General features: G+C 49.6%; 1 protein-coding gene across 1 annotated transcript; it reads left to right on the top strand.

Moving 5' to 3' along the window:
• Positions 1–631: 631 nt before the first annotated feature.
• Positions 632–17,832, top strand: EIF3F (eukaryotic translation initiation factor 3 subunit F). Its single transcript, XM_082242547.1, has 8 exons — positions 632–810; positions 4,211–4,281; positions 4,363–4,442; positions 5,826–5,963; positions 8,315–8,406; positions 9,723–9,859; positions 9,982–10,095; positions 17,539–17,832. The coding sequence occupies exons 1-8, from the start codon at positions 666–668 to the stop codon at positions 17,614–17,616; spliced, it is 855 nt and encodes a 284-aa protein (XP_082098673.1). The 5' UTR covers positions 632–665; the 3' UTR covers positions 17,617–17,832.
• The last annotated feature ends 323 nt before the right edge of the window (positions 17,833–18,155 follow it).

The raw sequence follows: 18,155 nt of genomic DNA, 5'->3' as shown, positions 1-18,155 counted from the left end.
GCTGCGTTTATTACTGGAATGTGGGACAAGCTGACCATCCAGTGAAGGGGGCGGAGTCTATGGGCGGTGGGCGCGGCGTTTTTTTCCGGAATGTCAGACAAGTTGAAGGAGCGACGCGTTTCGGAATTGTGCCGCACTTGTGATGTCATCACAGGCAAACCCCACCCCCAAAGCTCCGGTAACAGGCGTACCGCGTTCCAAAACACAGCGATTGGACGATTGTGACATACACACAGCGATCTCGGTGATCTCAGGAGCTCACACTCTAATTTCCCCTCCCTCTAGGATGATATAAAAGGGTGAAGGCCCCAGCGAGATTTGAACTCGCGACCCCTGGTTTACAAGACCAGTGCTCTAACCCCTGAGCTATGGAGCCATCTACAGGTAAAAGTCGAGATCTCTCATTTTCTTATATATACTTATTACCCACCAGAGGGCGCTGCCCCATTCCATATACGGTCAGCGTGGTATTAGCAGTGATCAGATCGGACACATTGTATCTCTCCATAGAAAAACTCTTCTCCATCTCCAGCCAATCACAGCTCAGGGCTGACACAGAGCGGCGCGCGCAGCCTCCTCCCCTCTCCGTCCAATCCCCGGGCCGGCGCTTAGTGTGACGTGTCCCGGCTCCGCCCCCTCTCTCTCTCTTTCTCCGGCACACAGTGATGGCGGCTCCGGGGACGAGTTCCGGGGCTCCGGTGGCTCTGAACGGGCCGGCGGTGAAGGTTCACCCGGTGGTTTTGGCCTCCATAGTGGACAGCTATGAGCGGAGGAACGAGGGGGCGATCCGGGTGATCGGAACTCTGCTGGGTGAGGGGGAGGGGAGGACATTGTCTCATCACATCACATGTGTGCCCTGCGTGTGGGGGAGGGGGGGGGCTCTGTACTGATCATATGGGGGTGCCCTGTACTGTACTGATCATATGGGGGGGCCCTGTACTGTACTGATCATATGGGGGGGCTCTGTACTGTACTGATCATATGGGGGGGGGGGCCCTGTACTGTACTGATCATATGGGGGGGGGGAGGCTGTACTGATCATATGGGGGGGGGCCCTGTACTGTACATATTGGGGGAGGGGTCTGTACTGTACTGATATGGGGGGGCCCCTGTACTGTACTGATCATATGGGGGGGGGAGGCTGTACTGATCATATGGGGGGGGGAGGCTGTACTGATCATATGGGGGGGGGAGGCTGTACTGATCATATGGGGGGGGGGGGGGGGGCTCTGTACTGATCATATTGGGGGGCTGTACTGATCAAATGGGGGGGCCCTGTACTGATATGGTGGGGGGGCCCTGTACTGTACTGTACATATTGGGGGGGGGGGCCTGTACTGTACTGATCATATGGGGGGGCCCTGTACTGTACATATTGGGGGAGGGGTCTGTACTGTACTGATATGGGGGGGCCCCTGTACTGTGCTGATGATATGGGGGGGGTGCTCTGTACTTTACTGATCATATGGGGGGGCCCTTTACTGATCATATGGGGGGGGGAGGAGGCTGTACTGATCATATGGGGGGGGAGGCTGTACTGATCATATGGGGGGGGCCTGTACTGATCATATGGGGGGGGGCCTGTACTGATCATATGGGGGGGGGGGGCTGTACTGATATGGGGGGGCTCTGTACTGATCATATTGGGGGGCTGTACTGATCAAATGGGGGGGCCCTGTACTGATATGGGGGGGGGGGCCCTGTACTGATATGGGGGGGGGGGCCCTGTACTTATATGGGGGGGGGGCCCTGTACTGTACTGATCATATGGGGGGGCCCTGTACTGTACATATTGGGGGAGGGGTCTGTACTGTACTGATATGGGGGGGCCCCTGTACTGTACTGATCATATGGGGGGGCCCTGTACTGTGCTGATGATATGGGGGGGTGCTCTGTACTTTACTGATCATATGGGGGGGGCCCTTTACTGATCATATGGGGGGGGGCCCTTTACTGATCATATGGGGGGGGGGCCCTGTACTGATCATATGGGGGGGCCCTGTACTGTGCTGATGATATGGGGGGGGGTGCTCTGTACTTTACTGATCATATGGGGGGGGGGCCCTTTACTGATCATATGGGGGGGGCCCTTTACTGATCATATGGGGGGGGGCCCTTTACTGATCATATGGGGGGGGGCCCTTTACTGATCATATGGGGGGGGGCCCTGTACTGTACATATTGGGGGAGGGGTCTGTACTGTACTGATATGGGGGGCCTCTGTACTGTACTGATCATATGGGGGGGCCCTGTACTGTGCTGATGATATGGGGGGGGGGGTGCTCTGTACTTTACTGATCATATGGGGGGGGGGGGGCTGTACTGTACTGATCATATTCTGGGGCCCCTGCAGTACATTTGGCCCTGTTGTATCTCTTTGTGTTTTGGTGCATTTGAAGCCGGAGGAGAGGTCAGAGATCGAATACAGTGGGGGGGGGGGGAAGTATTTGCCCCCCCCCCCCCCTGCTGATTTTGTAGGTTTGCCCACTGACAAAGAAACAATCAGTCTGTAATTTTATTGGTCGGTTTATTTTACCAGTGAGAGACGGAATAACAACAAAAATATCCAGAAAAACGCATTTCAGAAAAGTTATAAATTGATTTACATTTTATTGAGTGAAATAAGTATTTGATCCCCAAACAATCAGTGAGATTTCTGCCTCCCAGGTGTCTTCTATCCAGGTAACAAGCTGAGATTAGGAGGATTCTCTTATAGGGAGTGCTCCTAATCTCAGCTTGTTACCTGTATAGAAGACACCTGTCCTCAGAAGCAACCAATCAGATTCCAATCTCTCCACCATGGCCAAGACCAAAGAGCTGTCCAAGGATGTCAGGGAGAAGATTGGAGACCTACACAAGGCTGGAATGGGCTACAAGACCATCGCCAAGCAGCTTGGTGGGAGGTGACAACAGTTGGTGCGAAGAAACACAAAATAACTGTCAGTCTCCCTCAGTCTGGGGCTCCATGGAAGATCTCACCTCGTGGAGGTTCAATGATGGAGAACGGTGAGAAATCGGGAGAATCTTCTCAATGATCTCAGCTGGGACCATCGTCACCAAGAAAACAATTGGTAACACAGAACGCCGTGAAGGACAGAAATCCTGCAGCGCCCCCTGCTGGAGAAAGCCCATATTCAGGCCCCTCTGAAGATTGCTAATGAACATCTCAATGATTCAGAGGAGAACTGGGTGAAAGTGTTGAGACCAAAATCAAGCTCTTTGGCATCAACTCAACTCACAGTGTTTGGAGGAGGAGGAACACTGCCGATGACCCCAAGAAGACCATCCCCCACCGTCACACATGGAGGTGCAAACATTAGGCTTTGGGGGTGTTTTTTTATGCTAAGAGGACAGGACAACTTCACCGCATCAAAGAGACGATGGACGGGGCCATGTACCATCAAATCTTGGGTGAGAACCTCCTTCCCTCAGCCAGGGCTTTGAAAATGGGACAATGACCCAAAACACACGGCCAAGGCAACAAAGGAGCGGATCAATAAGAAGCACATTAAGGTCCTGGAGTGGCCTAGACCTCAATCCCATAGAAAATATGTGGAGGGAGATGAAGATTCGAGTTACCAAACGTCAGCCTCCAAACCTTAATGACTTGGAGAGGATCTGCAAAGAGGAGTGGGACAAAATCCCTCCTGAGATGTGTGCAAACCTGGAGGCCAACATCAAGAAACGTCTGACCTCCGTGATTGCCATCAAGGGTTTCTCCACCGAGTACTAAGTCATGTTTTGCGAAGGGGTCAAATATTTATTTCAATCATTAAAATGCAAATTAATTTATATCTTTTTTGAAATAGGTCCCCTCACTGTAGATCCTGGATCTCTCCATAAAAAGGACCTTTAATGGCCCATCCTATCACAAGGGATGTGACCTCTGTGTGCTGACCATGGGACGTTGGTGTGCTGACCATGGGACGTTGGTGTGCTGACCATGGGACGTTGGTGTGCTGACCATGGGACGTTGGTGTGCTGACCATGGGACGTTGGGGTGCTGACCATGGGACGTTGGTGTGCTGACCATGGGACGTTGGTGTGCTGACCATGGGACGTTGGTGTGCTGACCATGGGACGTTGGTGTGCTGACCATGGGACGTTGGTGTGCTGACCATGGGACGTTGGGGTGCTGACCATGGGACGTTGGTGTGCTGACCATGGGACGTTGGTGTGCTGACCATGGGACGTTGCGTTTGTTTTTCAGGAACGACGGATAAACATTCAGTGGAGATCACCAACTGCTTCTCCGTCCCACACAATGAGTCCGAGGACGAGGTATGCCCCCCTCCCCCATCATTCTCATCCCCCCCCTTACCCCCTCTTCCTCTGTATGTGACGTCTCTCTGATCTCTGCAGGTGGCGGTGGACATGGAATTTGCCAAAAATATGTACGAGCTTCACAAGAAAGTCACCTCCACTGAGCAGATCATGGGCTGGTGAGATCATCTTCTACCTTCTCTGATTGGATGAATGAGCGCGACTCCCCCTCTGATTGGATGGATGAATGAGCGCGACTCCCCCTCTGATTGGATGATTCGAGCGCGACTCCCCCTGATTGGATGGCCAGTATAGGAACCATCCCATTGGCCGCCCATCCAATAGCAATGTGTCCGCTAACGCTGACCTCTGCCGGAGGTTCTACAATCTGATTTGTGTGGTGCATTGGCCGGCTTAACCACGATTCCTCTGGCCCCGCCCATCTGTCACATCTACTCCTCCCCTTCTTTATCAATATTTATTTCCGGAGCGAGTGAGACTTGGTGGGGGCGGGTTCTTGAGAAGTAAAGGAAGCCAGTGATTGGCTGAGCCCACCAGTTTTAGATGGAGTGATGTGTAGAAATGATCTAATAGCGGTGCTGCATGGGGTGTGTATGGGTGGAGTTCCCCCCCTGAAGATGGAGGCGGGGTGTGTATGGGTGGAGTTCCCCCTTAAGATGGAGGCGGGGTGTGTATGGGTGGAGTTCCCCCTGAAGATGGAGGCGGGGTGTGTATGAGTGGAGTTCCCCCTGAAGATGGAGGCGGGGTGTGTATGGGTGGAGTTCCCCCTGAAGATGGAGGCGGGGTGTGTATGGGTGGAGTTCCCCCTGAAGATGGAGGCGGGGTGTGTATGGGTGGAGTTCTCCCCTGAAGATGGAGGCGGGTGTGTATGGGCGGAGTTCCCCCTGAAGATGGAGGCGGGGTGTGTATGGGCGGAGTTCCCCCTGAAGATGGAGGCGGGGTGTGTATGGGCGGAGTTCCCCCTGAAGATGGAGGCGGGGTTTGTATGGGCGGAGTTCCCCCTGAAGATGGAGGCGGGGTTTGTATGGGTGGAGTTCCCCCTGAAGATGGAGGCGGGGTGTGTATGGGTGGAGTTCCCCCTGAAGATGGAGGCGGGGTGTGTATGGGTGGAGTTCCCCCTGAAGATGGAGGCGGGGTGTGTATGGGTGGAGTTCCCCCTGAAGATGGAGGCGGGGTGTGTATGGGTGGAGTTCTCTCCTGAAGATGGAGGCGGGGTGTGTATGGGCGGAGTTCCCCCTGAAGATGGAGGCGGGGTGTGTATGGGCGGAGTTCCCCCTGAAGATGGAGGCGGGGTGTGTATGGGCGGAGTTCCCCCTGAAGATGGAGGCGGGGTGTGTATGGGCGGAGTTCCCCCTGAAGATGGAGGCGGGGTGTTTATGGGTGGAGTTCCCCCTGAAGATGGAGGCGGGGTGTTTATGGGTGGAGTTCTCCCCTGAAGATGGAGGCGGGGTGTTTATGGGTGGAGTTCCCCCTGAAGATGGAGGCGGGGTTTGACCACCATTGGGCCCATATGGAATTTATAACTGACTTCCTCCCCGCAGGTACGCCACAGGAAATGACATCACCGAACATTCCGTACTCATCCACGAGTATTACAGCCGGGAGGCCACCAATCCCATCCACCTGACTGTAGACACCAGCCTGCAGGGGGGCCGCATGAACATCAAAGCCTATATCAGGTAATGGGGGGGGGGGAGGGGGGCACTCTCATCCCTTTATCTCCCATCCCCAGCCGTCTTTACCACAATCAATAAAATCTTTCCATTTTCATTCTATATCAGTGACTTAAGGTGGGACTATGATAGAGTGGCGGGTACTAACTGACACTGGCTGGGAAGGATTCCAACTGCCACTGATATCACCAGTGACACTAATACTGAGATCAGTGATAATACTGTACTAACACTGGCTGGGAGGGATTCCAACTGCCACTGATATCACCAGTGACACTAATGCAGAGATCAGTGATAATACTGTACTAACAACACTGGCTGGGAGGGATTCCAACTGCCACTGATATCACCAGTGACACTAATGCAGAGATCAGTGATTATACTGTACTAACAACACTGGCTGGGAGGGATTCCAACTGCCACTGATATCACCAGTGACACTAATACAGAGATCAGTGATAATACTGTACTAACACTGTCTGGGAGGGATTCCAACTGCCACTGATATCACCAGTGACACTAATGCAGAGATCAGTGATAATACTGTACTAACAACACTGGCTGGGAGGGATTCCAACTGCCACTGATATCACCGGTGACACTAATACAGAGATCAGTGATAATACTGTACTAACACTGGCTGGGAAGGATTCCAACTGCCACTGATATCACCGGTGACAGTAATACAGAGATCAGTGATAATACTGTACTAACTGCCACTGACTGGGAGGGATTCCAACTGCCACTGATATCCCCAGTGACGGTAATACAGAGATCAGTGATAATACTGTACTAACAACACTGGCTGGGAGGGATTCCAACTGCCACTGATATCCCAAGTGACACTAATATAGAGATCAGTGATAATACTGTGCTAACACTGGCTGGGAAGGATTCCAACTGCCACTGATATCACCAGTGACAGTAATACAGAGATCAGTGATAATACTGTACTAACAACACTGGCTGGGAGGGATTCCAACTGCCACTGATATCACCGGTGACACTAATACAGAGATCAGTGATAATACTGTACTAACACTGGCTGGGAAGGATTCCAACTGCCACTGATATCACCGGTGACACTAATACAGAGATCAGTGATAATACTGTACTAACTCAGGGATTTCAGGGAGACGAAACAGTGAGATTGCTGTCTGTACAGGGCCCTGAGTGTGTCAGCACAGAACCCTGTGCTGTGATTGGCTACAGCCTTTGCCTGAAATCTGCTGATAAACTCTTGCCATGTCCAATCACAGCAGGGGGTGGGCGCATGAGCGCGGCCTAATAAGGAAGTACACCCCGAGGGACGGGTATGTCGCTATGCTGCCCGCTCACAGTATATGTAGGGTCAGCGGGTTGGCAAGAGGTCACCCCTTCCCGCCAACAGTATGAGCGATTGGTGCTCTAGATGGGCAACAATGGGACCACCTCCAAATCAGGAATGGTTTTAAAGGTGGAGGGAGGATAAAAAGAAATTATGGGGGTAAATGTGCAGTATTGTTTCCGGGCTGTACTAGGGGTAAAAACATTCACATGTGAGGTATCGCTGTGATCATCAGGAGTAGGACAAGATGTGAACTTCCTTGGCTGAAAACACTTCCACTTTAATACCCTTAAACGCGAAAAGGGGGCTAATAATAAATTGTGGATTTTTATTTATTTTATATTTGTTTATAGTTTTTTTTTTAATTTTGAATTATTTTCTTTTTTTTTTTTCTTTTTACATTGAGTTGCGTTATTAGTGTTAGTAACATTCATTTTTTTTATTTTTTTTTTTATATATTTTTTATAACTTTTTTTTTTTTTTTTTTAATATTGAATTGGGTTTATTTTTATTTTATTTATATATATATATATATATATATATATATATATATATATATATATATATATATATATATATATATATATATTAAACATTAATAAAAACTCAATATTTTATATACTCAATATTTAAAAAAATAAATAAATAAATATATATATATATATATATATATATATAATTTTTTTTTTAATTATTGAGTATATGAAATATTGAGTTTTTATTAATATTTTATATATATATATATATATATATATATATATATATATATATATATATATATATATATATATATAAAATATTAATAAAAACTTAATATTTCATATACTCAATAATTAAAAAAAAAATTATATATATATATATATATATATATATATATATATATATATATATATATATATATATATATATATTTTTTTTTTTTTTTAACTATTATTTAAGATCAATTATATTTTATATTCATTATATTTTATTTTTCTGTTATTTTTTTTTTTTTTTAACATTGATTTTTTTTTCTCCCTCCGTTTTGCAGCACTCCAATGGGTGTTCCCGGTAAAACGATGGGGGTGATGTTCACTCCACTGACCGTACAAAACATCTACTATGACACGGAGAGGATCGGAGGTGAGACACCAATGGAGAATCTTTGGATTAGCAACCCCCCCCCCCCCCATTGTGCTGATTAACCATTTCCCCCAAATATGCATTCCTGTACATCCTTGGAGTTCAGTGGGTATACTGGGAGGGCGGGTGCCCCTTGGGGGGGTTCAGTGGGTATACTGGGAGGGCGGGTGCCCCTTGGGGGGGTTCGGTGGGTATACTGGGAGGGTGGGTGCCCCTTGGGGGGGTTCGGTGGGTATACTGGGAGGGTGGGTGCCCCTTGGGGGGGTTCGGTGGGTATACTGGGAGGGTGGGTGCCCCTTGGGGGGGTTCGGTGGGTATACTGGGAGGGTGGGTGCCCCTTGGGGGGTTCGGTGGGTATACTGGGAGGGTGGGTGCCCCTTGGGGGGTTCGGTGGGTATACTGGGAGGGTAGGTGCCCCTATAGGCATCATCCCGGTATCATTATTTTCAGCCGACGATTCTCTATAATGCAGAAGGGATCTGAGAGGCTAATTAGCCACTCAATCATTTCTGCAGGTGGCGGGAGGAGGTCTCGTCACCCCCCCCCCCCCGCCACCTCTCCCGGGCTCTCTGGTCCCATCGAGGTGCCCAGGAGAACCCTGGAAACTGGAAGCGACCAGTCTGATCAGCTGCAGAGGAGGTCCAGAGGAGAGATTTAGAGATTTGGGGTCTAATAGGGGCAAGAGGGGGGGAGAACAATGGGGAGAGGGGGGGAGAACAATGGGGAGAGGGGGGGAGAACAATGGGGAGAGGGGGGGAGAACAATGGGGAGAGGGGGGGGGAACAATGGGGAGAGAGGGGGGGGGAGAACAATGGGGAGAGAGGGGGGGGAGAACAATGGGGAGAGAGGGGGGGGGAGAACAATGGGGAGAGAGGGGGGGGAGAACAATGGGGAGAGAGGGGGGGGGAGAACAATGGGGAGAGAGGGGGGGGGGAGAACAATGGGGAGAGGGAGATGGAGAACAATGGGGAGAGGGAGATGGAGAACAATGGGGAGAGAGGGGGGGGGGAGAACAATGGGGAGAGAGGGAGATGGAGAACAATGGGGAGAGGGAGATGGAGAACAATGGGGAGAGAGGGGGGGGAGAACAATGGGGAGAGAGGGGGGGGGAGAACAATGGGGAGAGAGGGGGGGGGGAACAATGGGGAGAGAGGGAGATGGAGAACAATGGGGAGAGAGGGGGGGGGAGAACAATGGGGAGAGAGGGGGGGGGAGAACAATGTCAGCTTTGATTGTCACTTTAAAAATGTGATATTTGTGACATTTTACTGGACGGTGAACCTCGTCTTCTCTCACTAATTCTCTCTTCATTTCAGTCGATCTGATTACCAAAACCTGCTTCAACCCCAACCGCTCCATCGGCCTGACCACCGACCTCGAGCAGGTGGGATCCGTGGGCACGCGCCTGCTGGATTCTCTGGCCACCGTGCTGCAGTATGCGGAAGATGTGCTGGTGGGTACCTTGAGTTTGGGGTGGATCCACCATTTTATTGGGTCTCCACCCTTATAGTGTAACCAGTTATTTCCGGTTCCGTATTATCGAGGGTACTTACCTGATTGCGTTTGATATTTCAGTCCGGTAAAATCACAGCGGACAACACTGTGGGAAGGTTCCTGATGGACCTGGTGAACCAAGTTCCCAAGATCAGCCCGGAGGACTTTGAGGCAATGCTCAACAGCAACATTAATGTAAGTCTATGACAGAGGGATCAATGCCGGTCCTTACACTGGAGGTACTGTGCAGGACTTATTGGTTGTAAACCCTTCCATATACATAGTGAAGTGACTGGCCTCAGGTGATACACAGAGATGAAACAAATCCTCCTATATAAGTTGTACCTGTTTATCTGCAGCCTTCTCTTCTCTACATCCGTTCAAAGGGCAGAATTTACACAGGATCTCTCAGCTCTGAAAAGCAGGGGGCGGGGAGCTGAAGTTACACTATGCAGAGATTAGTGAGAAGAGCTGATTGGAGGGATGGGGAGCGCTCCCCTTCACACAGAGCTGGGGCTGTCAATCACAGGCTCTGTCCTGGAGGTCCTTCCCTGTCACCTTTTTTCTCTTGGTGTCAGGAAAACTTGTCAGATGTGACTCGGGCTGATAGCAGAGGAAGGAGGCGGTAGGCAAAAATAACACTTAGTGTTTGTGACGGAACTGTCCCAGCTCCCAGCTTTGGTGCTTCCTCCACCTTGTGACGGAACCGTCCCAGCGCCCAGCTTTGGTGCTTCCTCCACCTTGTGACGGAACCGTCCCCAGCACCCAGCTTTGGTGCGTCCTCCAGCTTGTGACAGAACCGTCCCAGCACCCAGCTTTGGTGCTTCCTCCAGCTTGTGACGGAACCATCCCAGCGCCCAGCTTTGGTGCTTCCTCCAGCCTGTGACGGAACCGTCCCAGCGCCCAGCTTTGGTGCTTCCTCCAGCTTGTGACGGAACCGTCCCAGCGCCCAGCTTTGGTGCTTCCTCCAGCTTGTGACGGAACCGTCCCAGCGCCCAGCTTTGGTGCTTCCTCCAGCTTGTGACGGAACCGTCCCAGCGCCCAGCTTTGGTGCGTCCTCCAGCTTGTGACTGAACCGTCCCAGCACCCAGCTTTGGTGCTTCCTCCAGCTTGTGACGGAACCGTCCCAGCACCCAGCTTTGGTGCTTCCTCCAGCTTGTGACGGAACCGTCCCAGCACCCAGCTTTGGTGCTTCCGTTGGTATAGTGCTTCCTCCAGTCTGGACATAGATTATAGCTGACCATCCAAGACTAGCCGACCATAGCTTAGATGAGAATCTTGAACTGTTTTTATACACATGACCACATGATCAAAAACCCAAATATTTACCTAAAACATCACACAAAGGTTTAGATAACGAGGTAGATCTGACTCATGGCTAATCCCATCAGAGGATCCCCCAAGAGTTAGTCAAATTAGAAAACCATTTCTAGAAACATTGTTGAATAAACAACTAGCCACCTGGACAATCGGAGATCTCATTCCAGGTCAGACTATCCCTCATCAAGCTCACAAAGTACAATACACATTACAAGTATAAACACATCACCACAGTAGTTTGCTAGCAGACAATAGGTGAGTTAATTAGCACAATTATTAATGACTGACAGGTGGTTTGAGATGAACATCTGCTATGAGTTTTCCAGTATTTAGCAGTCATGGCTGATAAGGTGCCATCTAGGTCCATAACATGGATCCGGGGCCTAGACTCCCAGAGCCTTTGCGTTTTGGGGAACGTCCCAACACCCAGCTTCGGTGCTTCCGTCAGTATATTGCTTCCTCCAGATTGTGATGGAACTGTCCCAGCGCCCAGCTTTGGTGCTTCCTCCAGCTTGTGACGGAACCGTCCCAGCGCCCAGCTTTGGTGCTTCCTCCAGCTTGTGACAGAACCGTCCCCAGCACCCAGCTTTGGTGCTTCCGTCAGTATATTGCTTCCTCCAGCTTGTGACGGTACTGTCCTAGCACCCAGCTTTGGTGCTTCCTCCAGCTTGTGATAGAACCGCCCCAGCACCCAGCTTTGGTGCTTCCTCCAGCTTGTGACGGAACCGTCCCAGCACCCAGCTTTGGTGCTTCTGTTTGGTATAGTGCTTCCTCCAGTCTGGACATAGATTATAGCTGACCATCCAAGACTAGCCGACCATAGCTAAGATGAGAATCTGGAACTGTTTTTATACACATGACCACATGATCAAAAACCCAAATATTTACCTAAAACATCACACAAAGGTTTAGATAATGAGGTAGAGCTGACTCATGGCTAATCCCATCAGAGGATCCCCAAGAGTTAGTCAAATTAGGAAACAATTTCTAGAAACATTGTTGAATAAACAACTAGCCACCTGGACAATCGGAGATCTCATTCCAGGTCAGACTGTCCCGCATCAAGCTCACAAAGTACAATACACCTTAATACAAGTATAAACACATCACCACAGTAGTTTGCTAGCAGACAATAGGTGAGTTAATTAGCACAATTAATAATGAGTGAAAGACAGGTGGGTTTAGCTGATGAGATGAACATCTGCTATGAGTTTCCCAGTGTTTAGCAGTCATGTCTGATAAGGTGCCATCTAGGCCCTTAACATGGATCCAGGGCCTAGACTCCCAGAGTCTGTAAGTTTTGGGGAACCGTCCCAGCACCCAGCTTCGGTGCTTCCGTCGGTATACTGCTTCCTCCAGTCTGGACATAGATTATAGCTGACCATCCAAGACTAGCCGACCATAGCTTACATGACAATCCTGGAACTGTTTTTATACACTTTGAGAAGTAGGCCAGTGACCACATGATCAAAAAGCCAAATATTTACCAAAAAAATCACGCAATGGTTTCGATAATGAGGTAGAAGCGGACTCATGGCTAATCCCATCATAGAGGATCACCCAAGTGTTAGTCAAATTAGGCAACAATTTCTAGAAACATTGTTGAATAAACAACATTCTAGGTCAGACTATCCTGCATCAAGCTCACAAAGTACAATACACATTATTACAAGTGTAAACATCACCACAGTAATTTGCTAGCAGACAATAGGTGAGTTAATTAGCACAATTAATAATGGGTGAAAGACAAGTGGGTTGAGCTGATGAGATGAACATCTGCTATGAGTTTCCTAGTGTTTAGCAGTCATGGCTAATAAGGTGCCATCTAGGCCCTTAACATGGATCCGGGGCCTAGACTCCCAGAGTATGTACGTTTTTGGGGAACCGTCCCAGCACCCAGCTTTGGTGCTTCCGTCAGTATACTGCTTCCTCCAGCTTGTGATGGAACCGTCCCAGAGCACCCAGCTCTGGTGCTTCCTCCAGCTTGTGACGGAACCCTCCCAGCACCCAGCTTTGGTGCTTCCTCCAGCTTGTGATGGAACCGTCCCATCACCCAGCTTTGGTGCTTCCTCCAGCTTGTGATGGAACCGTCCCAACGCCCATCTTTGGTGCTTCCTCCAGCTTGTGACGGAACCCTCGCAGCACCCAGCTTTGGTGCTTCCTCCAGCTTGTGATGGAACCGTCCCAGCACCCAGCTTTAGGGCTTCCATCGGTATACTGCTTCCTTCAGTCTGGACATGATTATAGCTGACCATCCAAGACTAGCCGACCATAGCTAAGATGAGAATCTGGAACTGTTTTTATACACTTTGAGAAGTAGGCCAGTGACCACATGATCAAAAAGCCAAATATTTACCAAAAAAATCACGCAATGGTTTCGATAATGAGGTAGAAGCGGACTCGTGGCTAATCCCATCATAGAGGATCACCCAAGTGTTAGTCAAATTAGGCAACAATTTCTAGAAACATTGTTGAATAAACAACTAGCCACCTGGACAATCGGAGATCTCATTCTAGGTCAGACTATCCTGCATCAAGCTCACAAAGTACAATACACATTATTACAAGTGTAAACATCACCACAGTAATTTGCTAGCAGACAATAGACGAGTTAATTAGCACAATTAATAATGAGTGAAAGACAGGTGGGTTGAGCTGTTAAGATGAACATCTGCTATGAGTTTCCCAGTGTTGAGCAGTCATGGCTGGTAAGGTGCCATCTAGGCCCTTAACATTGATCCTGGGCTTAGACTTTAAGAGTCTGAGTGTTATGAGGAGACACGAATCTGCATCAGAAACACCCCAAGGGTCCCTCAGGCACCCACCTCCAAAAGAGTAGTGTTCCCTTGAAAGCAAGGGCCCATGGTCAGTAGGCAAGAGGCTAGCCTGCAGTCCCCTCCAAAAGCCTCTGTCCCGGGTGAGTGTATCACAATGCTCTGGATTGAGACAAGTGCACTCTATAGATCAGGGGTCTCCAAACGATGGTCCTCCAGTTGTTCAGGAACTACAACTCCCATCATGTCTGTGAATGTCAGAGTTTTACAATGCCTCATGGGAAGTGTAGTTCCACGACAGCTGGAGGGCCGTAGTTTGAAGACCCCCTGCTATAGAGGGATATGCTTTGCTCATATTTCATGTCTGAAGTTCACGACCACTTTTTTGGAAAGAGGAAAGTCCACGTTAAACATGGCAACCAATCAGATATGCAGAAAAAGGACTTCTAATGTGTATAATGACTGAAGTAACCCTTTGCTTTCAGCTTAGTATTGCTGCTGCCTGTTGATCTGAATTGCTCCCCCTGGTGGAGAGTGTTCAGATTGCGTTCAATGTTCTCTGCATCCAGTAGCTGTCTGGTCTGTTCCTGTATGGTTTACCCAGACAGTGATTTGGGGGAAACGGTGACAAGTGATTGTGTATATAACTAAGCTCCCCTTCTGTCTGTATAATCACTCGTTTCGACGTGTTTCACGCTAAGAAACGCTGCTTGGCGTGAAACGCGTCAACACATCTCCTGAAGTCTGGTGCTGTGATGTATTTTCTGTGGATAATGGATTATTGAAAGTTCTGGAGTTCCTTGCGACAGTGTGCGGCCTTCCACTTGTTTGTTTTGAACAGGTTCACCTAACTGCCCCAAACCGGCAGCACATGATATGCTGTCAAAGGTACCGGTTCATCTATCTGCCCACTTTGCCTGCTGTTACAGAGCTCAGAGAAATGCCTCGTACTTTGGGGTATGGGGGGGGGGGGGGCATGTGCTTTACTGCTCCACGTACCATTTAACAGTGCTGGTGCTTGCTGATTGGCTCCTCAGGTCCCCGCCCCTGTCGTATAGGGGCAGTTAGAGAGGCCTCAGTCTTGTGTAAGCTCCAAGTTGTCATTTAGAGCTTACACAGGGCTGAGGACTCTTTGCCCACCCCCATGTAACAGTGGTGGGTACCTGAGCAGCCAATTGGCAATTGCCAGTGCTGTCACATGGTAGGAAAGGGAGTAAGTGACATGCTTCCCCCATACCCTGAAGTACCGAGTATTCCTTTTTGTTCTGTACCGGCAGGGAGGATAATCTACGTATTTCTGCTGTATACCGGACCACTGGATTCTTAAGAAGTCAACACTGGAGTTCACTTTTTGAGTGATAAGAGAATAGAGACGACAGGACCCGGGCTGAAGACCAACCTGGGCTTCATGGTGATGCCAGCCACGAGGTGCGCTAAGCTTGTTTGATTGGTGCCTCCTGGCTGGTATTACCACGAAGCAAGGGTTGGTCTTCAGCCCCAGTCCTGTCCTCCCTCCTCTCATCACTCAAAAAGTAAACTCTGTGGACTCCAGTGTTGACTTTTTTAGAATCCAGTGGACCGGTATACAGCAGAAAGTTTACTTTTTGAGTGATAAGAGAATAGGGACGACAGGACCCAGGCTGAAGACCAACCCGCGCTTCATGGTGATACCAACCAGGAAGTGGATACCAGCCAGGACACCAACCAACTCCTGGCTGGTATCACCATGAAGGGCGGGTTGGTCTTCAGCCTGGGTCCTGGTCTCCAGTATTGACTTAAGAATCCAGTGGTCCGCTATACAGCAGAAAGTTTACTTTTTGAGTGATAAGAGAATAGGGACGACGGGACCGGGCTGAAGACCAACCCGCGCTTCATGATGACACCAGCCAGGAGAAACCAATCTAACGAGCTTAGCGCGACCTCCTGGCTGGTATCACCATTAAGCGCTGGTTGGTCTTCAGCCCCGGTCCTGTCGTCCCTCCTCTCTTATCACTCAAAAAGTAAACTCTGAGGACTCCAGTGATGACTTTTTTAGAATCCAGTGGTCCGGTATACAGCAGAAAGTTTACTTTTTGAGTGAGAGAATCGGGATGACGGGACCGTGGCTGAAGACCAACTCGCGCTTCATGGTGATACCAGCCAGGAGGTGGTTGGTGTCCTGGCTGGTATCCACTTCCTGGCTGGTATCACCATGAAGCGCGAGTTGGTCTTCAGCCTAGGTCCTGTCGTCCCTCCTCTCTTATCACTCAAAAAGTAAACTTTCTGCTGTATACCGGACCACTGGATTCTTAAAAAGTCATCACTGGAGTCCACAGAGTTTACTTTTTGAGTAATAAGAGAATAGGGATGACAGGACCAGGGCTGAAGACCAACCCACACTTCATGGTGATACCAGCCAGGAGGTGGCGCTAAGCTTGTTAGATTGGTGCCTCCTGGTCGGTATCACCATGAAGCGCGGGTTGGTCTTCAGCCCGGGTTCTGTCATCCCTATTCTCTTATCACTCAAAGTAAACTTTGTGCTGTATACTGGACCACTGGATTCTTAAAGTCAACAATGGAGACCAGAACCCAGGCTGAAGACCAACCCGCGCTTCATGGTGATACCAGCCAGGAGGTGGCGCTAAGCTTGTTAGATTGGTGAGAAGATAAGCCTGTGCACAGGGCAGCAGTCACAGATAAGCGCAGGCTTATCACCAATCTAATAAGCTTAGCGCCACCTCCCGTCTATTGTCACCATACAGCCGGGGGAATTGGTCTTCAGCCTGGGTCCTGTCGGTCCCCTTCTCTAGGGCAGGGGTCTCCAAACTTTCTAAACAAAGGACCAATGTATGGTCCTTAAGAATTTAGGAGGGCCAGATAGTGGCCAGCAAGAGTGGAAATTTTCCTGGCATCAGTGGGAGTAAACATTGCCACATTTGGTACTAGGGGGAGGAATAGTGTCCCATCGGTGTCAGTGGGAGGAATAGTGACCCATCGTTGGTGTCAGTGGGAGGAATAGTGACCCATCATTGGTGTCAGTGGGAGGAATAGTGACCCATCATTGGTGTCAGTGGGAGGAATAGTGCCCCATCATTGGTGTCAGTGGGAGGAATAGTGTCCCATCGTTGGTGTCAGTGGGAGGAATAGTGACCCATCATTGGTGTCAGTGGGAGGAATAGTGACCCATCATTGGTGTCAGTGGGAGGAATAGTGCCCCATCATTGGTGTCAGTGGGAGGAATAGTGCCCCATCATTGGTGTCAGTGGGAGGAATAGTGCCCCATCATTGATGTCAGTGGGAGGAATAGTGTCCCATCATTGGTATCAGTGGGAAGAATAGTGCCCATTGTTGATGTCTGTTGGTGTAGTGTCTCCTATCATTGGGAGGAATATTCCGCAAGGGCTGGATAAAGGCACAGAAAGGGCCGTATTTGGCCCCCGGGCCACAGTTTGGAGACCACTGCTTTAGGACAGAATGACAGGTTCTCTTCTATTAATGTGGCAGGCTTTGTAATAAGTCGGTGTGTGCCGTCCTCTAACTGTCTTGTCTCTTTCCTTCCCCGCAGGATCTGCTCATGGTCACTTACCTGGCCAACCTCACCCAATCTCAGATTGCTCTCAATGAGAAGCTCCTCAACCTGTGAGAAGGATCCTCCGCCTGCGTCCTGGACAATATGGACTGGTGTCACCCGTGTGTTGTGGTGACCCCCTTTGTGTCACCGAGCGATTTTTATATCGGCAGAAAGTTACAATTCCATTAAAGAAAACACAATACAAAAATGTAAAAATATAATTTTGGTTAGAGATGTTTATTTCTTATTTTATTGAATTTTTCTGAAATAAAGTATTGCCTTTCCTCCACACCGCACCGGCTTGTTTCACCAATGGAGGATCTTCAGGTCCATCTGTGTGCTCCTCTGGGTAACGCTGTGAGATTGTCCTGGTCGGGTATGCCGGTGTGAGGTTCAAGGAAGGTCTGAGGTGTGTCCTTAACCACTTCTGGACCGCCCGCCCCAGTTTTACGTCGCTACTTTGACGTTAAATATTGGGGTTATGGCAGCAGATTACTGGGCTGACGGTCCTCTTTCAGAGAAAAGTGGTCCCAGTGGCGGATTCGCTGCGGGATCACTTTTATGGGCGGCGGGAGAGGAGCCCCATCCTGCCGCCCTCTCTAACACCCGCT

This window comes from Pelophylax lessonae (genome assembly GCF_965119305.1).
Source record: "Pelophylax lessonae genome assembly, chromosome: 13".
Lineage (NCBI taxonomy): Eukaryota > Metazoa > Chordata > Amphibia > Anura > Ranidae > Pelophylax > Pelophylax lessonae.
The sequence above is the reverse complement of the archived record's forward strand: the minus strand, read 5'-3'. Positions and strand labels throughout refer to the sequence as shown.